Below are 24,776 nucleotides of genomic sequence, written 5' to 3'. Positions count from 1 at the left end.
TAAAGAGATAAAGTGCCCCAAAAAAAGATCAAGGGTATAAAAACATAAAAAGGTACAAAAAATATAGATAAGATGTACAAAAAGATCATCACCACAGACTCTCCAATGCAGGCAGCTCTCCATAAAAGAGGCAGAAAAAGATAAAGGGTTCAAATTGCAAAAAAATAAAAAAATAAATAAACAAAAAACTAAAAAAAAAAAAAAAGAAAAAAATAATGGGTAAAAATATAAAAAAGTAGAGTTTAAAACTGCACTAACACATTACTAGCTTACCTAGCTGGCATTAGCCGGGACTCATTAGATTTTCATCTTTGTTTTGCTTATTGCCCCCCTCCCCTTGTCAATTTCTTTATGTCAGAAAAATACCTAAATGAAGAAATATATATGCTCTACTCTATAATAAAGATCAATGCGTATTTTTTTTAACATATAAGTGAATATGAATTTGTCTCAGCATACAAATGCGGGCGAGTAAAAAAAAGTACCTTTTTCTAGCCCCATGAAACCATTTCAAGTTCCGAGGAAAAAGCAAGAAAGTGAATTGCAACCATCACCTGAAATGAATTTTTAAACTAATCCTCCACTATAAATAAGTGTCAACAGTAGGTGTGTGTTTTGAGGGGGGGGGGGCATTAGAAATTATATATATATATATATGAAAAATTAAATTATGAACATAACTTCATAATAAATATTAGTGATAACACTAAGAATGAATATTTTTTTCCAGCATTTTGACAAAAGGTGTACTTACACACACAATATATATATATATATATATATATATATATATATATATACATATATATATATATATATATATATAAAACTCAAATGACCTTGTAACGATGTATGTAACCTACTTTCCGGTTTACGACATGCCCTGTGCACTGAAATATTAACGTTATTTCGAAATTATTATTTAACATGGGAAGAGTGGGGTTTAAAATAACTTAAACGTAATACAGAAATGAGCGATGTAAAAAAAAAAAAAAGCAGACAGTATTAACAATTGTTTATTTGGATAATTTAAACGCGAAAAAAAAAAGAACATTTGGGATGCTGAAATATTAACGTTATTATTTCGAAATCATTATTTAACATGGGAAGAGTGGGATTTAAAATAACTTAAACGTAATACAGAAATGAACGATGTAAGAAAAAAAAAAGCAGGTATATCAAAATTTGAATTTAACTATAATAAGTATTATGGTATCTGTTCAGTACACATGTACCTATAAGTATGGCCAACCACTTATAATTCAGTAACTGTAAAAAAAAATTTTCAAAAATAATCAATTATAATAAACAGAACGACCCATAGAAAACTATCTATATTCTTTTTCATTTTAATATACTTTCATAGAAATGTTTCTGTTATGGAAAAAAAAAAACTATTTTTTTATGTCACAAGTGTCACGCTCATACATGAATTCCATAGCTAATATAACATACTGACCCAACGGGTCACCGGTAGTCTAGTATATATAATGTGAAATGTTATGAGAGTTTTTTGAAGTATGAAAGAACGATGTTACTTTTTGTATTTAATATTTTATTTTTCGATACTTTTTTTGTGACCAAGAGCGAAGGAGCGCTTGAAATATACAAAAATTAATTAAAAAAATAAAATATTAAATACAAAAAGTAACATCGTTTTTATGCTTCAAAAACCCCTCATAACCTTTAAATCACTATATATAAAAAAAATGGGTTTGTTTTACTGTACACAGATTCGAAAAAGTTGTCACAAAACAAATATAGAACAAATAAATGTTATCAAAGGCAAGGTAAATTACTTTTTTACCTAACTGGATATGTTTTTAGTGTTTTGTTTTAATGTAACATGTTTATTCAGCTCGAAAAATATATAGTGTTTACCGATGTATTAGAAAATTACAAATTGCGCCCGGCTCTCTTTTGAACACGGTAAGTTTGAGAAAATGGATTAAAACTAAACATTATACAAAATACTGTTAAAAACCCACCGAATATATGTCAGCCTATGTCACGGTAACATATATCTATGTGTACAGTAAAACAAACCCTAAAAAATCTATCTCTATTCTTTAGGCAGAATTTTTTCTCTATGGCATATTTTATTAAATAGAATAGACTTCTGAATTTCAGTCTTCACTTCTGACGGGAATTAGTTGATGTAATCACCATATTTATCATAAGTCCGAGTACTTTCCGATCCTTCAGGATTTATCGTCAGTGATAAATGAATCTAACTGGTTTTGAACAATTTATAAAAAAAAAAAAAAAAATTCTCATTGGTTAATTATTTTATCTTTTTTTTCATTGGTTAAAATTATTAGCATCCTGCAAAGCTATTAAAATAACTCTACAAGCATTTCAGGATATTATTACAACTGCTAAAGTTTATTTTATTAATAGCTGGCTTTTTAGATTTTATTAGTAATGTTTCTAGTATTTCAAGTTTTCGTTTATTATTGGTTTGACCAAGTATAGATGTGTTGGCAACTAAAATGTTCCTAAATTGGGACTTATGATAAATATGGTGATTACATCAGCCAGTTCCCGCCAGAAGTGAAGACTGTTATTCGGAAGTTGGAAAGGATCGAAAATAGAATTAATAGACAAAAGACCTATTTTATTTAATGTGTTAGTACAAGTTCATGCTACTGGAATATTTTTTTTTCTTTCAAAATCTTTTTCTGTAGTTTCTATAGAAGTGTGTTTTTATTAGCTTTTACTTTTTGGTCCCCCCACAAAAGGAGGGTGGACCCTTGTCCGTTCACCCGTCCATCTGCCCGCACTTTTCTCAATAACTACACCTTGGAATTGTTTGAAATTTTGCACAAACATTAAACATGATATGAGTAAAAAGTAACAGAACGGATTTTCCGAGAAAACTCCTTGGGATGCCTTTCTAATTAAAATGGCTAAAACTGACACTTTTGTGCTTATTAAATAAAACTGATGCCTTGGATTTTTTATAAAACCTTCTGCCAAGTTGTAACTGATTTCTATATAATTTTGTTTGTCTATACTTCGCGATAACTCTTGAGTGCCCCCAGAGCTCTTTTAGGGCTAATAAAAGCACTCCATGTTTAGGACTATTTTACCATTTTTGTCCAAACTTTTCTGTGTACGTTTATTTAGCAGTTTTGCATGGTGTTGAACTCAAATTTAAATATGTTAAGGCCTTGTGGACTTTTGGGGGTTAAATGGGGAGGGGGCAAATGATGGATTTAGTCATTTCTTTTTTTGCATGGTGCAGAACTCAAATTTACATATGTTAAGACCTAAAACTGCACCGTTTGTTCATTTTCACCAGGATTTGACCTCCCCTGGGGACTTTTGGGGCTAAATGGGAGGGGGAGATGCTGAACTTATCATTCATTTCATACTCCCATATTTTTATTGTCATCGAAATTGGTGAAATCGCCCATTTTTTAATCACATCGATTGATTGCCTGCTCTAGTTGGGGACCCATCATGGTGCCTCCTCGCAGTGACATAGTCCACAATATAGTATACATTGCACTGCAGAGAGCCTACTGCTGATTTTATAAAATCATTTTTATATATATAATGGCTTGAGTTAAAGTTTAAAATGCAAAAGTCAAGTATCATACTTCAATTGTACTCTAAGCAGAAACATTCATTTTAAACACGCCCCTGTCATATCAAAGAACATGCTGTGATTTTTATATGTTTGGCCTTACTGTTTGTGCGGTGGTAACGACTTAAATTTAAGTTTAACATGAAAAAGTCAAGTATCATGGTACAATTGCATTTTAAACAGAAACATTTATTTCGAATGTGCCCCTGTCATATCAAATAATGATTTTATACATCAGGCCTTTCAGTTTGTGCGGTAATAAAACTTCTCAGATGCACCTATGATGTTAGGTTGTGTAAGGTGTTAACTTTTGTCAAAATCGCCAGTTCCTTCTTTCATCGGATTTTTTCGATTATCGATACTTATTAAAGACATTCCAACACAAAACCTATCTAAAGAACACTGTTTGTTACAAAAAGTATGTTTGTGTGAAATTTTATAAAAATCGGCATATGTTTTCGAACTTACACACAAATTTCTTTTAGATAATAGTAGAGATAGTCCTTTACGTGCATTAATAATTATTAATTCGGCACAGTTTTCTTCCAGTGGTTTGGTTAGTTGTTTTTGTTTTACGGCATATCAACCCTTTTTGGGTTATTCAATGCTGAATCCAGTTATTTGTGGAAAAGATTTTTTTAACAGAATATATATTTTTTTCCAGTCCGTTTATATTTAACCCATAGTTGGGACCCTAACAGGTACTACCACTCTGGGTCAGAGCGGACCTGGGAGCAATGGCAATTAAAGGGTGGCTCCACACTCCCCAAAGCCTGCAAGCTGGGGCCTCACCATTGGATATAGTTTAAGGTCATATCCAGGACCTCTTCCAGTGGGACTTGCAAATATGCCTCTGATAATTTAGAAAATATTCGTCCACAATTTTTGAAATATTTTCTTCTGCAGATGGGAGGGGATAATTTATTTATTTCAAACAATCATTTATCCTACCAGACCGAGTTACCGATATACAGGTAATTTCCGAAAATGTTATATACAAGTTACCACTAAACCAGTATTTTTCCGACCACATGTTTTTGTGTGTTCAGGAAACAAAAAATAGTTGCCCAATCGTTGCTTAGCCTCGATTTAGCGCAAGCCTAACGTTCTGCAAATGGCTTCTTTTGTTTTGGTGGGATTGTGAGTTGTTTTGTACATTAAAGTAGCCATGAAGCGAGTTAGTGACGAACCAAGCACTTTGACAGGTGAAAGAGCGAAACCAAGGAGTTTCATGGTGCAACAAGGGTTGGATAAAGTGACAAATTTTGATTCAGAAGAAGACGGCGAATTTGATCAGTAGTATGTTTCTGAATCAAGTAACGCTAGTGATAATGAATATAGCGATGAAGGAGAAAGTGATGATAATTCTTATGATGCAAGTGGGCCTAGATTATATCATGTACATCAAGGAGGGCTCCACCTGTTGGGCAGACTGGCACACAAATGCTGAATACTGGCGATAGATGAAAGGCAAAAAATTACTAACGTGTTTATATATATATATATATATATATATATATATATATATATATATATATATGCTTTTTTTAACTCTTTTTTGTTTTGTTTAACTTATCTGAATTCATCATGAGACTATTATTGCAGAAATTATGCATTAGAATGTTAGATCGGTCGAATTCCTCTATTCAGTTCGTTCTGAATAAATTCTGTGAATTTTGCATAACAAAAACTTTTAATTTTCTTTCTTTTCCATTGAAGGAAACATTTAAGCAAGTTTCACCAATAAATTTTAATCTGTTAATGGTTTAAGAAATTAAGGGTAACATTTCCTGCAATTTTTTTTTATTATAATTTATTTAATCTTGGACGTCTTATTATTATTTTTTTTTTTTTAAATTCCGAGCTAGAATCTAGTTGGAATTTTATATTTTTATTTATGAGAATGATATTAATGTATTTTCTTTTAACTTTCTCATCTGTTTGTTCAGCCGTGTACGACGTTTTTGCTTGAAACTTACACGTTTGATATCGACGTGAATCATCATAATATTCAGTTTAACGTCCGTTTTATTAGGTTGGTGCAAAAATAACGTCCTTTTTTGACGTTCAACTTCATGTCAGAAAACGACATTATTTTTGCACCAACCTAATACAAGAAAGTATTTGTTTGATTCACATATCTCTGGTAAAGTCTTTACTTATCCCTATTTCTCTAACACCCATTTTATTCATTTCCTCTCAGGTTTTTGTTAGCCTGATCTAGCAAGAGGTACATTAGTTTGGAAAGAATCATCCTGCACATGCCAACATGTAAAACGGACGTTAAACCAGACGATAATGATGATGATAACTAAAGGAATCTTCGGGCTTTCATTTTTTGCAAGAAGGTTTCGCCTTCCTCCTACATACAGCGCCTGATATTCCCAAATAGTCACTCATTTGGAACTGGCCAGGTTAAACATTACTCAACTTCAATAACCTTGAAGGTTCATATATACGTATTGTGCTATTGTGTGTCATGTTACTAAATGTCTATATTGGGGTTCTTTAGTATCTGAACCAGTTGTTACTCTTATAGTCTATTTACGTTCCGTGATCGTCTAAGTGTGTTGCGTGCGTGTGTCAGACATACCATAAACACATACATGTATTTTGACATACCTCATCAACTTTTCAACTGCGGCGTTGGTCTTTTGGTCCACCTGGGAATTTCATCTGTTCTTGGATGGAAGCTGGAACATGTGGTCGAATGTATTTCAACTCCAGGACGATGGTTGGTTTTATATGTTTTTTTAATACTTCCCAGGTGTCGATCGCAGAAGAATGGGAAGTTAACATCTTTGCTTTGGTGGTTAATTCTAGTCTCCATTCTGCGAAGCGTCAGCTCCCTCCCCTGGTGAGGGGGGAGACGACCTGTTCCGCTCTGTTTGATATTCTCTTTCCAATTCATCTATTTTCTCAGCTAACCAGGACACGTGATAACAGACACGTAGTTCGGATGCGCTGGTCAACTCTGTTCCGGTCCAACTTGTCCAGTTTACACCTCAACATGTTTTGACAATTTTTATCAAAACATAGCTTCACATCTCATCTCTTGATAACCTCCCCAGTTAGATCGTGTTAAAATGTTTTTGACTACTAATAAGGGTATGATTCCAATGATTTCGACGATCGTTTTTATAACCATGGTTATGACAACCAACCAACCAACCAGAAGCTTTGAATGCTATTATAAAAGATATTGAATTTAAGATTCAATTCAGTTTGCTGTCAACCTGTCTCGAAATGACTGAATCATGACTACATTGATTCTTCCCCGCCATTTTTGTTACTAAGAATTACTCAACGCTCGAAATCATGACTATATTGATTCTTCGCCAAATTTGATTTACTGCTGTCATCTTTATTTAACATAATGTCTCAACACTTGACAGATCGATAGATACATAGATAACTAATTTCTCTTCAGTTCCACAACTATATAACACAAGAACTGGTGTGCAAGAAAACGGCTATATGTCAAAATTACTTACCTTGATGATATGCTGTAACACATGAGCCTGTATGACAGCCGGGTGCTTTGCAGTCGAGCTGTACAGTTCGACAACCATTTCAATTGTTTTCTCAGCAAATGGAACGAAATTCATCGTAACCCAATCAACCTACAAAAGAAAGAACATACGTCTAAAAAAACAAAAAGCAAATCCATCAACATTCAAATACAAAACATGCAGGGGTCGTTCCAAAAGTAAAACCTCTTCGTTTTTTTTTTTGTTTTATAATTAACTCAAAAAAGTTAAAGAGCCACAAAGACATGAATGGCACCATTAAAACGAACAACCTTTTGTGCTACAGAAGGTATTTTTCTACACAGTCATCACAATTATCAATGCACTTTTTTGTCAGGAATTCAATAACGCATCTATGCTTCTGAGGCACGTCCACGACAGGGATTGATTTTTAGTCTCACACCGTCAATATCTGCAACAGAAATGAAACTTTCAAGTCATGAACGCATAAGACAGTCATCATAACAATGCACTTTGCAATCCCCTCTTAACAGAAATAGGACGCCCCTGGTACATTTTTTTTACAAGGAGGTCACCACATCAAGAACCAAAAGCCACTCCAGGATAAAGGTTAACAAGTGTAAGGTGGGCAGTGAGACAACAGCATAGTGATCGGTAATGGTGGAAACTATATAAAATTTGATTATTTAACAGGGTGGCTCAATAAAAACTTGTTTACATTGGACTTGCAGACGACCATATTGTAATTAGCTGGAAAGCAGACCAGCAGAACAAAGTCCCACAGGTAGGCACTTCTAAGAAAGAAGCTTCGTTCATATAATTTGCATTTAGATTTAGGCACAGACAAAGAGTGGAGAAGAAATGATTAACAATGGTTGTAGGTAGACGAGTGTTTGAAAGTTTTGCAGAGGGGGGGGGGAGACTATAGATTGAAGATCAGCTAAAATTTAACAAAGAAACTGGATCTGGCATCAGAAATCCATGCATATGAGGAACACATTACCATTGAATTGTGACAATAGGTCACCAAATTTTATCCATTCCATGAATTGTTTTCGATTCTCTCATGATATGCTTCATCAGTTAATTAGCAATCTATCCATCTCTTTTACCCTTATCCTCAACAGGCTTTTGGCCTTGCTAAATGGAACACTTTAGTAAATAAATATTATTTTAACCATAAGCTTGACAGGTTGAAGAAAATGCTATTCCAGGCCAAAAAAATGAATAAGCCGAACATCAAAATATATTTATTGGCAGTAAGCTATTCATGTTCATGTTTCATTCCAGAAGGAAATCATCAGGCTAAATGCATAGATGTACGGTTTGTTTTTATGTCTGTCGCACTATAATCTCCAAACAGCCAGTGAGTGTCACGCTCACTGCTTGAGAAGAGTCCATATGTTTTTTAAGCAGTATTTGTATTTTCCAAATCCTAAATCTTATCGAAAAATATTGAAAAAGTCCATATTCTTTGAGCAGTATTTCTACTTTGCAAATTCCGGCAGTACATTTTAAGCGGCGCAGCTGGCTCCACAGTTCGTTAATCCAACAAGTTGTTAAGCTGACAGTTACAACCAACAAGCGATGTGAAGAAATTCTGCAGATTCACCAAGAAAAATAAAGAAAAAAGAAAAAAAGACAAATCCTTATTGGCATAAGTAAAAGTAATCATGTCTGTCTGTCTGTCTCTTGCCACGTTTTCTTATTTTATTGAATCTCTCTCTCTCTCTGTATATATATATATATATATATATATATCTATATATATATATATATATATATATATATATATAGAGAGAGAGAGAGAGAGAGAGAGAGAGAGAAAGAAGGAAAATCAAAAAAATAAGAAAACGACAATATAAAAATATATACTAATATATACAGATTTATTCGTTTATTCAATAAGGATGATACATCAATTGGAGGTGTAGGTAAGGGAGAACTCTTTATATCATGGTATTTCGAAGCTAATGTTTCTCATCAGAAGAGGAGAGATACTAGGTAACATAACAGCGATGCGATGTCTAGCGATAACTACGTTAGGAACGAAATAATTGTGCAGTGAAAGATAAAATATATATTTCGGCGTATAAGACAACCCTTAAAGTTACAAAAATCATCTTTAAAAACCAATATTTCATAAAATACCAGGTGTTGCAATCTCTAGCCTTGGCTAAACAAACATGGTTTCGTGTTTTAGCAGTCATCTTATACAACCGATATATGATAAATTTATTAAAGTTTGCTCTAATTTTGTACCTTGTCTTTATCTGATGGTCGCCTTATAGGCCGAAATATACGGTACATAAACAATATATTCTAGACTTTTGAGCCCGTTAAAGGTGGGCAATACTTATAGCCCATTGATTTATAATGAGTGCATTTTGCCAAATTGATGGTTGAATACGGTTAAATTTGTGCATTTTTTTTTTTTTTTATTATTACATTTTCACCTCAAACAAGGCAAATTGCCACTTAGGTCTAGGAGGCTACTATCAGGGGCAACAATTACTGGGGTATTATGTAGGGATTTGGGCAGCAAGATGTCGGTTCACGTTACACTTGAACTTCTGCACGTCAGTACTGTTGGGGAAGCAGGGACCTGGAATAGAATTCCAAAGTCTAGCGGTTCTGGGGAAGAAACTATTGGAGTAGAAAGATCTTTTACATCTAGGGATCTCTACAGTGTGGGGGTGGGATTTAGCAGCCTGTCGGGTTTGTCGAGGGTGCTCACGTCATGGGGGCACAAGTGCTTGCAGTTCGTCAGAGCACTCTTTCAATAAGTAAACATGTTTATTTATGAAAATTAAATTTTATATTTCGATTTATAGCAGAATCCTCACAGGGAAATCCAAGTGTTTTTTCTTTTGATTTTCTTTTTTTATTACATGCTATGGGGATGATAATGCTTGGCACGTCTTCAGAGGTTGGTGAAGTATAAAAGGTTTAGATGTATGATACAGCATGAGGGGCCGGTCGAGCGCATGTGTGTTAAATAATGGAACCGTTAATTTTTTAATTTTGTAATCCAATATCAATACTGCTTATTATGTAATCAATAAAGATCAATGAATGTTCTACACTGCAAATACTTTTGCTGTCAGCGAATTCGATGAAATCGATCATTTTTCAATCGAATCGATTGACTGCCTGCTCTAGTCAGTTACCCAACATGATCCACATGCCTCTCTGTAGTGACTTAGTTCACAATACATTGCACTGCAGAGAACCTACTGTTGATTTTATAAAATTTTATATATTTTTATATAGAATGGTTTGAATTAAAGTTTAAAATGCAAAAGTCAAGTATCATGGTTCAATTGTTTCCTAAACAGAAACATTCATTTTAAACGCGCCCCTGGCAAGCCCTTCTGCTTGTGTAGTGATAAAACTTCTCAAATACATTTGTGATGTTAGGCTGTTAAGGATGTTAACTTTGGTCAAAATCAGACTGTTCCTTCTTTAATCGGATTTGTTCATTATTGATTTTCAATACTTACCGGAGGCATTCTGATACAAAAACTATCTAAGAACACAACTAGACCCAAAGTAAATTTATGTGAAATAAAAAAATCGGCCCAGTTGTTTCCGAGTCTATAGGAAACAAACTCAGACACACACACACACACACACAAAGTGCCTTTTATATATAAGTAGAGATAGAGATTTACTTATTTCCCGCAACAGCAAAACAAAAGTATTTAAATTTGGAGACAGCCAAATTCTACTCCTAATTCAACAAAATAAATATGTACTAAATTTTCGATACTTATCAAAGGTATCCCCGATACAAAACCTATCTAAGAACACCCCCAAAATAAAGTTAACAAATAAAATAAATATATTAAGTCATGCAAATATTAAAGAATACTCCTTCCGACTCCTCTTTCTTTCTGTTGCACCATCACTATACTCGATTCAACATTTGATTCAGTTTTAAGGAGTTGACTTCTAAATCGAACACTCGTTATTACTGAAATGAAACTAATATAGAAAGAAAGTTATATCATAGAGTAGTAAGAATAGTTCAAAGAGGAGGACTATTGCACTCCCACTCCTTCCGATCTCTCTTTTCCCTTCTATCTCACTTTCTTTTTCTCCCCTTTCTCCCTCTTTTTCTCACTCCCTCTTTGGCTGTCATTAATGACATTAATTTTTGCTTTATTTTAAATCAATTTTCACATAAACTTGTTGATTGCATGTAGTGTTATTACGGTTAACTTTATTTGTATTGGGCCAAAATTAAAGTTTAGTATCTGTTCTTCAGATCATGCACTTCAATTTCTTGCTCTCTCTCTCTCTCTCTCTCTCTCTCTCTCTCTCTCTCTCTCTCTCTCTCTCTCTCTCTCTCTCTCTCTCTCTCTCAATGGAAGAGAAATCCTTCAGGACTGAGACAATTTTTTTTTTTTTTGCTCCTTTTCTCCACATTAAAAAAACGACTCTGGTGTCTAACTCTGTCCCGTGGGGAAACATTGTAAATAGGAACTTTATTGGTAAATAAAAGTAATAAAAGCTAATATTTAAAGTAAAGTCCTATGGATTATTCAACTCAGACTGCTATAGCATTGTATCTGACAAATCAATATTTGGTTCTGAATAGCCATTTCTTCCTGCGTTTTTATGACACCATGTTCTTATAATATGTCATAATTACGTTGACACACTAATTCTCATTATGCCACCAAAGTTAAACAATGTTGGGCTTGGTCAGTACCAGATGGATGACCATTTGGTAATACCACATACTGTGTGTTGGATGATGCGATAACTCCCCACAAGAACTGAAAAAAAAAAAAAAACTAACATCGCCACCTCCCCTGATCAAAATATACATGCTTGTGGATTGAATATTCCACAGAAACTTTGTCCTTTGGAGGGTGCTGTCTCACTCTGCTGTTTTGGTTTTCATGTCCTGCAGAGCACTAAAATATAATTAGTTATAATTTCTTTAAGAAAATTCTTTATCCGGCTCGGAATGTTTTTCAGAAGGAAGACCTCTTTGTTCTCAGCAGCAACAACAAAAGTCAAATACTTTGGAGTTGTAAACCATCTTAGTTTTAAACAAAAGAAAGATGTTATTTCAAACAACATGGCGGTATCAATCTAGAGAAACTCTGAATTGTAAAAACTTGCAGATGAAAACAAAGAGCAGAGTTTTCAGTAGGTAGTCAACCGAAGAAGTCTTTAATTGTAAAAGCTTGCAGACTAAGAGTAGAGTTTCTTCCTACGTGAAGACGAGAAGTTATGCACAGGAATTCTAAACGCAGTATATTTTATGGAGTGATTCTGGTTTCTGATTGGTTGGTAGCAGAGCGTGGTTCCATGTGATTGGTCAGTTTTTATCACCCATGTCTATAAATATAACCTTTCAATTTTTTGTAATTATACCGTCATAGCAATACCAAAAATATTGCTGCAATTACAATTATCACCATCTTTCTTGTCATCAGCAAATGTCAATTACAATATGCTTTACATTTTATTCATTTCAAAACTTTCTACTCTAATAGTTTCTTTCCTCAAACAGCTATACTTTGGAATTCTCATTCCTGTTACCTGCTTCTCTGACTGTACTGATATGCAGAAGTTTGAATGTAACATAAGCCAACATCTTGTTAATTTTTCCTGGGAATGGTCCCAAATAGTAGCCCTTTACACCCGTGGTAATATGCCTTGTTTGGGGTGAATGTGAGTAAAATAAATATTAAAATTTTGAATTAACTCAGATTCTCAATCGAATCAAAAAGTACATTTACTAGTTCAAACAAAGAACATTCTTTTTAATAATTTTGTTATCCTTAACCAATAAAACCAGGTAACACTGGTTAACCCTGCTAATATATGTAACCTTTTTCAGCTTTAATGCTTATATGACCGTCTGATTCGTTCTCCTGCCCGGGAGAAAGAACTGCATTTGGTCCCAATTATAAGTCTTCTACATACATAAATGTTATCAGGTCCATTTCTTGCTGACTGTAAGTCATGTAGCAGTCAAAATTGCTACAATCATAGGCAGAAGCTAGATTTCACGACTAGAGATTTGAAATCCATTTTCTTCCTGGCTTATCCAACCAGAGGCCAGCTCTCAATCACATGATCGAGTACATAAAAGGCTAAATCGGCAACTCTTCCTCCTCTTTCTGCCTGGCTTTCACTGGCAACAGACATTCGTCTGGGCTTTGCGTGTTGTACTCACATTAGCCTGGGCCAGGCTAATGTGAGTACAACAAGCCAACCTGGCTATCTTCACACCCAACCTTCTTTCTCATGCTATGGGACTCCGTTGTCCACAACACGTGGTATGCGCACAAACTTTCTTTACAAACTACAGGACTGCTCATGCCGATACATAGACTAGACACACCCTACTACTATCCATTACAACACGTAAACACATTGAATACATTTCCCTGTATTTCTCCATACGTTGCAGAACCGGCTAATTCTATATTTGGACGACTACTGACAACACATGTTTAAAGAACTATTCTCTCCTTCAACAAGCCGATATAATACTCATGCTATCCTTATACACAAGAACACTTCCACCTACTAACCCCGTTTCTCTCTTGTACACGCTACTAACGAAGATAACAAGTAAAGTTGCTTTTGAATATAGAATGAAACTCCATTTCGTTGTCTTCTTATTCTATAGTCAGTCGAGTGATACCATTTTTTTTTTTGCTATTTTTTTTTAAACGTCTTATATAATTATACATTCTTTTTAAACTAAACTAATTATACCGTCTAGTCTAAAACAATCAAAACGCTTTGAACACAAAGTAAAAGTCAAAGAACAAAATCTGACTTCCATTATATAACTATCGATGGGAGAGGGGAGGAGTGAGCTTATTTGTATTGTTTTCCTTTTATCTAGTGGGTCAGTTCCAAAATAAAGGTTGATATGCCATGAAAAAACAAACAAAAAAACAACACTCTTCTATGTGAGCATAAATAGTTATAGCCAGCCAACTCAATGAGATTATCTGTCCGAATAGTGCAAATAATATAAATTAAATTTTTCACGTGTTTCTTCATCCTGCTTGCCGACATTTTCACAATGTTTTCTCTGTTCTTTGTTAGGTTCCTTTGGAAAACTTTTTGGAAAGAAAGAGTAGGTAATACAAAAATTAGAAATCTGATATATAAAGGACTATATGTCTGTCTGTCTCCATATTTTCAAGCTATCTCATCCGAAACTAAAATTCGAACAGCGGTGCTAGGGGCCCTCAAATGATTGGATGGTTTACGGGACGTTTTTTATGAGTCTTTAGCCGGTTAAAATAGTTTTAAGGGAGTCAAAAATGAGTCAGAATTGAAAAAAAATCGTTAAACATTCTGTACATTCATCAGTTTGTTTTTAACCAGTTTATACGTGTGTCACGTTAGTACAGTGGTAACGTCACCAGCTTTGAATGCTACAGTTCAGGTTTCGAATCTAACTGATGGCACCTAAATACTCATTTTTTTTTTTTACTTTTGAAATGACGACTCTATAATAATATATACGAAATCTGGACAAATTAAAATATCATATTTAAGTGTATTTTATGCCTGGGGAAAGCCCCCCTCCCTATAATAATTACAGCTATGACAACAGAATATTCTTATCATTGTTTTAACTCAAGTATATATCTGACACAGTTATACACAGTTAATTAACCGAGAACCACATCACTATGTAAAAACATATAAGATATCAACGGATACACACTGGAGAGTCAAAACAATGAAAAGAATATGCTGTTGTCCTAGCCTTAGTAATAATAATAGGAATATAAACAGAATTTGTAATATGAGTATAGGTAAATAATAAATTATGAGATTGGCACTGTTTGCTTTTGTAGGTATAAAGCCACTCGTATGCGATGCTGTTTATTTCGACTCTTTCGCGCTGTTAGGAATCGCAGAATTTATTGTTTATTCTGCCAATGCAACTCAGCTTGGTGAAACCAGAAAAAAAGATAAAACTATACAAACACCGTGACAGCGAATTAACCCTAACCCTAACCCTAATCCTAACCCCTAACCCTAACCCTGTCACGGTGTTTGTATAATAATACCGAAAAAAAAAAAGAAGCGAAAAAAAAAAAAAAAAAAAGTATAGTTTATTACTTGTCCATTTCATTTGTGAATGTATTTTTATGTTTCGTTAACTCTGGTCTCTTTCTTTATAATTTCATTTTACTGCAATGGAAGTTCTCAGAAATCCTGGGGCTCATTCCTTGATTTCTATACGAGACGCATAGATATTTCAAGTACAGTAGAACTCCGGGATACGGTATCCCTATGATACGTCTTTTTTTCAGGTTACGATGTGGACCACGATGCTTTTCCAGTCCCTGGTTATGGTATTTGCCCCGCCTTACGGTGTTATTTATAATTACATTTGACTATATACATGTGTATTACACACTGTACAGTATTTTGTTACTAATTTTTAATGCCGTATCCCGGGGTTCTACTTTACTCTATTAAGTTTCATCTTTACATTTAAAACGTTGAATTAGTAAATAATTAACATTAATTCTCCTCTCCTTAATTGATCTCGTTTATATATACGAACCCCCTTTCGAGCAGTGTACTTTTACGAAAATATAGGCAGACATTACACAAGGTTTTAGAGAAATTCAAAACTAAAAAACAACTATATAACTAAATATTTAAAAATTAGAAAGGAACTGTTATAGTATATCTTTCTAGTTGTTTGCGCGAGCCTTTTTAAGTCTCACACAAAAACACACGTTCACATTTCAAGCTATATTACTTGTCGCATACATACGCGCACACAAACATACGCGCCCACGTCCACACACGTACATATATTCACGTTCGCGTACATACACTCACATTCACGTGTATATACACACACGCTAACGTACACACATGTACTCATACACGCGTACGCACACAGATGGACGACGTCACTTCCTTTCAAAGGAAATCCACACATGCGCAAAAGACCAGCGGAAACACCTATAAAAGAAAGAGTAAGAAGCGGCTTCTTCCTTTAGGACCAGCTCTCGGGCTGAGAGGTTCGACGAACCGTCGCCTCCCTTTCGGAAGGCGCGTACCTCACACCACTTGCTACTATGTGGGGCAAAAAGCTAACAGACCGTACGTACACATTCTCACTCTTTCTCTCTCTATCTACTACTGGTCCCTGAGAACACCATCGCGTAACTGACTGCTAACTGACGTCAACCCTCTATCCTTTTCTTTGTCTACACGATGGACTGCCATTTCTCGTTCTATTACATTACTCACTTTTCTCACGCGCGAACAAACGATAGTGACCCGAACTTTAGATGAACACACATTTCCTTTTCTTTCTACAACACCAGTCCCGCAACGAACGATGGTTACACCCGCGCGGACATGAACACATGTTATATCTAAAACATTCATTCTTTCAACAGTAAATAAACGACGTTTATCTTATCCATCAATTGAGTTTTTGTTTCCTTCAATTCCATTCGTTTCATTATTCTTTTGTAACGGGATTGGGATTTATATATTCTAGTCTCCTGCAGGTTTCATGGTCTTACCGGATTTCAGAACAGGAATTTATCTACTCTGGTGGAGTATCCAGCTATGTTTTTACTATAGGCAACATTACTTGAAGAAGGTGCAAAATTCCTCATATAATCGAGTATGGGATAGTCATACCGAGCGGGTCTTATTTGTGCCGTGAAAACTATGTTACTAAAATACTATATAATACATAATCGTGAAAGATGGAAAGACAGAGAGAAGGGACGGGTATTATTTTTAATGCAATTGTTTCATTTTACGTCAAAAAGTAATAAAGGAGGCCCTTCCTGTGGCTAACACTTGATTCTTATGTGAGATATAGATATTCAAACATTCTATTAAGGTTGATCTTCACATCTCAAACGTTGAATTAGTAAAGAATTAAGAATATTAATTCTCCTCTCCTTAACTGATTAGTTAACTATGTTATCTCTACTATTATATAAAATATATATGTGCGTGTGTGTTTCTTCCTCATATGCTCCAAAACGTCTGAGCCTATCTTTTGCAAATTTCACAAAAAGCTAATTTATATATCTGGCAGTGTTCTTAGATATGTTTTGTATAGAAATTCATCCGATAAGTACCAAAAGCCGAAAAAATCCGATCTTAACAATAGCTTTTTCTCTGTTATAGATAAAAAAAAGAACACTTTTTACAGGGGAATATTTACGTTACACCGGCAAAGGGAGATAATAAAATTAAAGCAAATAATTTCTTCTTAAAATAAAAAACCGATTTATTATAATCTGGAGATATAGCTAAATGGTAGAGTATTCGACTACAGATCGAATAATCTCTTGCTCAAGCCTGGGTGTATCTTACCATTTTAATTTTTTTTTTAATTAATGATTTCAATTCATGAAAAAAAAAAAAAAAAGAAGAGGTACCATTTAAAATTGCCGCAAATCATTTCTTCGTTTGCATATTTTAAAACTAAACATTAATCAGAAGTGCCTTTTCTAGAGCACTCATCGCCAAGCCCAAATATCAGCTGACGTGATATTGTAAACAAACACAGACGGAATTTGATAAACGACATTATCATTATTTTTATCATACTTTTCGCAAATTAGTCCACCGGGCAAATTATTTATCGTAATACATAATATTCAATAGAGGATTGATTTTATAATAATGCATACGTAATTTTTTTTTTTTTTTTTTACAAGGTGGTCACCACTTATCAAGGCCCGGAAGCCACTCAGGGATAAGGGTTATTGTAAGTACAGTACGTTAGTGTGGATATTTAGAGTGTCTACTTAAGGGGGCGGTTCATGAGGAATTTGTTTACGTTGGACTTTAAGACATCCAAGTTGTAGTCAGGAGGGAAGCATGCAGACAGAACAGAGTTCCACAGGCGTGCAGTTCTAAGAAAAAAGCTTTGTTCATGGAATCTACGTTTTGATTTAGGCATAGATAAAGAGTGGGGAAAGTTTTTGACAGTGGATTCAGCTAGACGGGTGTTTTTTGCAAAAGATTGGCGAGGGGGGACCAGAGATTGGAGTTCAGATGAGCACCTGCCATGGAACTGCATAAATTAAAATATTACGTTTAAGCGTATTGTACTGCCAGGCTGCCTGCTAGTAGTATATATTGTTAGTATAGCAAAATATATTTATAGTTGTATCTTAGTCTTACCGGATTACAGAACAAGAATTTATTTAGTCTGGTGGAGTATCCAGCTTAGTGTTGTTACTATAGGCAACATTATTTGAAGAAAATGCACCATTTCTTGTATAATTCAGTATAGCCATACCAAGCGGATCTTATCTGAGCTGTGACTATTGTTATTTTGAATATTTAGTCAGGGTTTACTTGGAATGAAAAGCATCCTCATATCTGAAATGCTACACAATTATGCAGAATGTAAGAACTATGCATAAATAAAATTCAGTGTAATAGTTAAATGAAACCAATCATCAAATAAGTAATTAACGCTCGTTTTTACAAGTGGATTTTGCAAAATTAGTTAACCTTCATGTAGTCGTTCACATATCCATGACTGAGTATATTAAGTTTGTTTTTATAATAAGCCTACTTTTTCTATCTAAAAATTAGGAACACTACTCAATGTTGTAATTGATTGAACATCTCAATTTCTCATGACGCCATATTAATTCCTTCCTTCGTTTCAAACTGAGCCACTCTTCTCCCTGTCTTGCACACTAATGTAATCGTAAGATGCTGAAGTACGAGAGTTATCCTGACAAATCCCCCTCTATAGAGAGACTTTAGACACTAAAAGATACTATCTAGTAGGCATTTCACACACTAACACGAGCATCCCCATGACAGTTTTCTGAGCCTTACTACTACTTTGAAGGCTCAGAAAAACTGTCTCAGGACAAATTCGAAGCTGGTGTTTTGCTTTTAAACCATCATAGAAAATTTCTATATAGAACCAACAGGCTTCCTTTAGTCATTGAGCCCCCATTTTCCTAAAGGTATGATTTTCACTAGGTCTGAGGAACTCCACCTATGCCCTGTATAGCAAATCTTCAGAATATCAAAAGGAAGCTAACAGGTGCTACACCTTACTCAAGGATGACCTGGAACTATGTAAGGCAGGGATGTTCATCTTGAGGAAATTATACAAGCCTGAATGCATGCAATATCTAACATTCCCAAATGGTCACCCGTCTAGTACTGGCTAAGTTTGATGCCACTTAATTCTGATCTGACAAGACCCGGTGTATCCAAATAATTATGCTGTACCTCTGTGAGAACGTCTAATGTCTTAGAAACGGATATGTCAGATTCATATATTGAGATATTGAACAGATGATAACCACTTGTATGGACGACCCCTGAGTATTCCAACAAATTGCTCTAGCTATCATCCGAGACAATGACAAATACAGTTAACTGAATATTTAATTTTCCAGCTGATACAACATAATTACGTTGACACACCAGATTCCATTAGATCACTTAAGTGACGTTGAGCCTGGTCAATACTATTACTAAAATGGATGACCATTTGGGAAGATGTTGTATGTGCCCTCTATTTATCTCGGCATTGTCTCCAGTTATCCTGGACTTCACCTTGCCACTATAATCAAGAGAGATGCAGTTGCTGCTTGAACAACCCTTGCTTCACAATTACATATGAAAAAAATCGATTATGTCATAAATTTTGTATTCTTCCGAGTTATGAGAAGTAGGCCTGGAAACAGTGCATTTTCTCTGGATTACCCAACATTATCTGGAGAATAGATTACCACACAAGTGAAAAACAGCCAATAAACTTTATTACATGCAAGGAGAGGTAGGCCCCCGGATTGGTGCATATTCTCTTCTGATTACCCGGCACTATCTATAGACTGGAACAGAATTCCCACAGGGTAAAATAGCCAATAAAGTTGATGATATACTTGTCAACAAAGTAAGCTCTTTCTTCCAAACAACAATATCTTCAGGTGGTCGCTTGCTACATTGCGAATTTCTGCTACTGTCCTGATAGCAATATCATTATATATATATATATATATATATATATATATATATATATGTTATTTGTTTTGCGATATGTTTTGAACGAATTCAATTATTTATACGAAAGTGCATTTTTACCTAAATGCAAGTTGGGAATAATTTCCCCTTTGGCCAATTTGGTACCCCCAAATGTGGAGCGGCATATGTATTTTTTAAAAATATAGTTATTTACTGACATGTGTTTCGTCAGCTACAACTCATCAGAGTGGCTGAATCTAGTGAGATTCGAAATTGGAACCCCATGGTAAGAAGCATAAACGTCTACCACTAGGCTATCTCGCATGACTGTTGAATATATCACAATTTACGTAGATGTTATTTATTTATTTTTTATTTATATGTGTGTGTGAGTATTAGCAACTTTTTGAAATATAAATGATAACTGTAAATTAAATGTATATTAAAATATTCAGTTTCAGAAAGCAAATTAATTACACAAAATCAAAAATACATAAACAAATGTAAATATACAGAACTAAATATTTTACTCATTCAAATCCTGATTTAAAATTAGAAAAAAAAGGAAGTAAAAATTAATATTCAAAATCGTTTTAAAAAATATATGGGAATGAAACGTAGATGCCTATGTATAGTTCAATTGCCATAAATATATTTTCATAACTTACTATATTTTAGTCTGTCTACCCGTCCGTTCCACTTTTTCTCAGAAACTACTAGGATGATCTAGCTAAAATTTTTTATGGGTATTTGTTATGAAAAAATGCAGTAAACTAGGTACAGAGTGGAACGATAAAATTGTCGCACTAGGAAATACGACATGATTCCATTTCCGTTTATGAAAACCGTTTTTTTTTGTTGTTGTTGCAGACCATTTACTAGTTAGCCAGTTGTGTACAAATCTCAAGAGCGATAGGAGTCTTCTATCATGTCTGAGTGACACGATGTTAAACAAACGAGATCAGAGATGCACCGCTGTAAACTCATGCTTTCTACCGATCCAAGTGTTGACAACAGGACCATTACCAGCACCCTCAAAATGCAAATCTGGACAGTTCAACGCTTGCGGGCACAGCTCAATGAAGTTTCTGGCCAGAATTATGGTCTTTCATGTGGTTTTCAAGTAAAGGCCGCATCATGCCACCTCACATCTTCGAAGTCAGCTTGAAAGTAAACACCAAACTGCATCTAGATGTGTTTAAAAGTGTGGTGATCCTTTGGTGCAATCAGGTGGCTGTTGGCAGACCCTGGGTGTGGCAGCAGAACTCAGCGCCGCCCCACAAGTCCAAAGAGACCCAAGGTTGCTTTCAGAGTTGTACGACTTTGTACCCTTCTCTCACTGCCCCCCCCCGATCTGAACCCATTGAATTACTTCGTTAGGTCATACATCCAGAACATTAGCAACATAACCTCCAACAACATGAAAGCCAGCCTGATCGCCGCCATCCACTGAGTATTTGTCAACTGTAACATGACCATCCCAGGGGGCGGTTGAGCTCTCTAAAAGAGGGAGCAAAAACTTAAAATTCACTAGAGAAAACTGGTAAGTGAGTTTTTATTAGATATGGTGTGCCCGAGCGACAGCAAAAATCCCTGCTGAGAGAAAAGAATAAAATAATATATGACTTTGTTTAATCCATCAACAACAATGTCATTTTAAGAGTTGAGCAAAAACATATTCGGTGAGTCGGTGCAGATAATGATAATTGTGTTTTGGAGAATGAATGTTTACACCTCGAGAACAGCTCACCTGACCTTTGGATCACGGGTGTAACTCCAGAGGTCTGAGAAAGCGCTCGCACACAACTTGCAAATGCAATTTGTGTGGGAATTCTATGGGGACCAATCAAACCATGGCAGAAGTTGACACTGTTGTAGTTGATTGGTTGAAGGGACCACCCAACTTCATCCCACCCAAGTATATATAATCAAGTGCCAAGCCAAGGAACGACAGTCGAGAGAAACAGAGAAAGTTGAAAGATGAGACTTGAGATTGATAGAGTTTAAGAGCTGAATTATCGCCCCCACCACTCCATGACGTCCCGTTTCGCTGACACCGCATTGCTAAAAGGGAGAGAGAAAGTATAAAGATTAATTGTTGACTTAGAAAGTCGTGACTTTTACGGACTTAAATTTCTTTTTGAATTGAATCAGTAGACTAGAAAGAAGCCGCCGAGTTTGTTTTTCTTTCTTTGTGAATTAAATTATTTTCCTGCCGGAGGGTGAATTGTGAGTTACTATTTCTTTTTCTGAGAGTACAACCGACCAGCAAGGCGACGGCATATCAACCCTGATGCAAGAAGAACTGACACGAACCCGGACGCAGATTGAAGACTGACCAGTGCGACCAACGGGGTTCTACTGCATTGAAAAAGTCACATCTGGTCATTGTTGATCAGAATAGTGACTTGCACGAGATCAGAGGTCACACTTCGGTTCCATGACCGAGGATTGATTCATATATGAAAAAGGGTCTCTTGGGAAGGGATCCCTTCACACAAGCTCCTGCTGGCACTTGTGGAAAAGGCATGCTTCCAGACCCATATCAAGGTGATGATTGGAGACGAAGGTGGCTACATTGAATAGAAATGCAACGAACGATGGTTACACCCGCGCGCACATGAAAACATGTTATATCTAAAACATCCATTCTTTCCACAGTAAATAAACGACGTTTATCTTATCCATCAATTGAGTCTTTGTTTCCTTCAATTCCATTCGTTTCATTATTTTTCTTGTGGCGAGTTAGGGTATTTTATATCCTGGTCCGCAACCACAAGTATGGCCAAGGATGGAATACTGTTGCCATATCTGGGCAGGAGCTGCCAAAAACAGCCTATCATGCCTTGACAGAGTACAAAATAGACTTCGTGGTTTAGTGGGGGATGCCCTTTTCTCTACCCTGCAACCCCTCTCCCACAGGAGAGACGTTGCGAGCCTATCCTTGTTTTATCGTTATTTTCATGGCAGGTGCTCGTCTGAACTCCAATCCCTGGTCCCCCCTCGCCAATCTTTCACGAAAAACACCCGTCTAGCTGAATCCACTGTGAAAAATTTCCCCCACTCTATATCTGTGCCTAAATCAAAACGCGGATTCCATGAACAAAGCTTCTTTCTTAGAACTGCACGCCTGTGGAACTCTGTTCCGTCTGCCTGCTTCCCTCTGGACTACAACTTGGATGTCTTCAAGTCTAATGTCAACAAATTCCTAATGAACCGCCCCCCTAATTAAACACTTCATCAAATCTCCTCACTAACGTAATGTACTTGCAATAACCCTTATCCCTGAGTGGCTTCCGGGCCTTGATAAGTGGTGATCACTGTGTAGTAAAAAAAAAAAAAAAAAAAAAAAACACACTTGTACTCTTTCAACATAAATACTCCCGACTAACCCAACAAGAAGCAAAATTCCACCCCTACACTATAAAGATCTCGAGATGCTGGAAAGCCTTCTACTGTAATGGTTTCTTCCCTCAAACTGCTAGACTTTGGAATTCCTTCCCAGTTCCCTGCTTCCCTGACTGTACTGACATGTTCAAGTGTAATGTGAACAGATATCTTGTTGCTCAACTCCCTACATCGTGCCCCTGTAGATTTGGTCCCAAATAGTAGGCCCTTATGTCGAAATGGCATTGTCCCTTGTTTAAGGCGAAAAACAATAAAATAAATTTTAAATCATCGCCGTCGAACTAGACTACACAGATTCTTACTTTCTTGCTAACATCATGCCCTGAGCAAAGAAAGAAACTGTTTCTATCCTGGCGAAGGTGCTATAAACACCGAAAATTAGATTTATAAACAAATGTTTGTTTATTCTATATAAACGAAATCTATGTTGAATTAGCTTATGAAACCTACTTTCTAAATTTAAACTTAAACAACGCTTTTATCATGGAGAGGAAAAAAAATTTTCATAAATAAAGGTACACTCAATGATGTTTCATAAATTATTATGTAAAAGTTATGTTAGGCTTTTCAAAATTCCATTTTTTTTTTTTTTTTAAATTTCATTCAAACGCATAAAATCGTTTAGGAATTTCGATAAATATTCACAACCATCCTCGGTTTCACGTCTGTTTTACATGCTGGCATGTGTTAGACAACTTTAAGAAATTGATTTCCAACAACCACATCCACATCACTGGCCAGATCTATATCACTCTTTCTCTCAAGTCCATTTTTATCTATACCAATGTTCACCTTAGCCTTCCTCTATGATTGCAGATCTGCCCCTACATCCACCAACCCAGATACCTCCAACTGCCCCTCCATCCACCAACCCGGATACCTCCAACTGCCCCTACATCCACCAACCCTGCTACCTCCAACTGCCTCTACATTACAACCCTGCTACCTCAACTGCCCTCACATTCACCAACCCTGCGAACTCAACATCCCCACATCCACCAACCCTGATAACTCAACGTCCCCACACCCAGCATTGGACGATTTTAAAAAATCGACTTACATTTTAATTCTCTCTAAGGTTTTAGTAAGATGTAAATTAATATGCTATGTATATGTAGTGTTAGTGTGTGTGTATAAGTGGATATAGGTAATTAAAGTGAGAGAGAAATAATATAAATTAAGTATACATATGTCGTGTGAATGAATATTCACATGTAGGTGTGAGTTATTCTTAACTAGTTGGTTGAAGTATTAGATTTCAACAAGTCTAAAGCAACGTTTTAGAGAATTTA

The 24,776-nt window shown here is 35.5% G+C and overlaps 1 protein-coding gene across 1 annotated transcript in view; it reads right to left on the bottom strand.

Annotated features, from left to right (window-relative positions):
• The window catches only part of LOC145256176 (protein MON2 homolog), a 1,437,553-nt gene that overhangs the window by 42,426 nt on the left and 1,370,351 nt on the right, over positions 1–24,776 (bottom strand). The window contains exon 30 of the mRNA XM_080114764.1: positions 7,087–7,215. Within this exon, the coding sequence (XP_079970890.1) occupies positions 7,087–7,215 (129 nt within the window). The remainder of the gene's footprint in view (positions 1–7,086; positions 7,216–24,776) is intronic.

This window comes from Euprymna scolopes, chromosome 32 (assembly GCF_053919585.1).
Source record: "Euprymna scolopes isolate OS-2025 chromosome 32, ASM5391958v1, whole genome shotgun sequence".
Taxonomy (NCBI): domain Eukaryota; kingdom Metazoa; phylum Mollusca; class Cephalopoda; order Sepiida; family Sepiolidae; genus Euprymna; species Euprymna scolopes.
The sequence above is the reverse complement of the archived record's forward strand: the minus strand, read 5'-3'. Positions and strand labels throughout refer to the sequence as shown.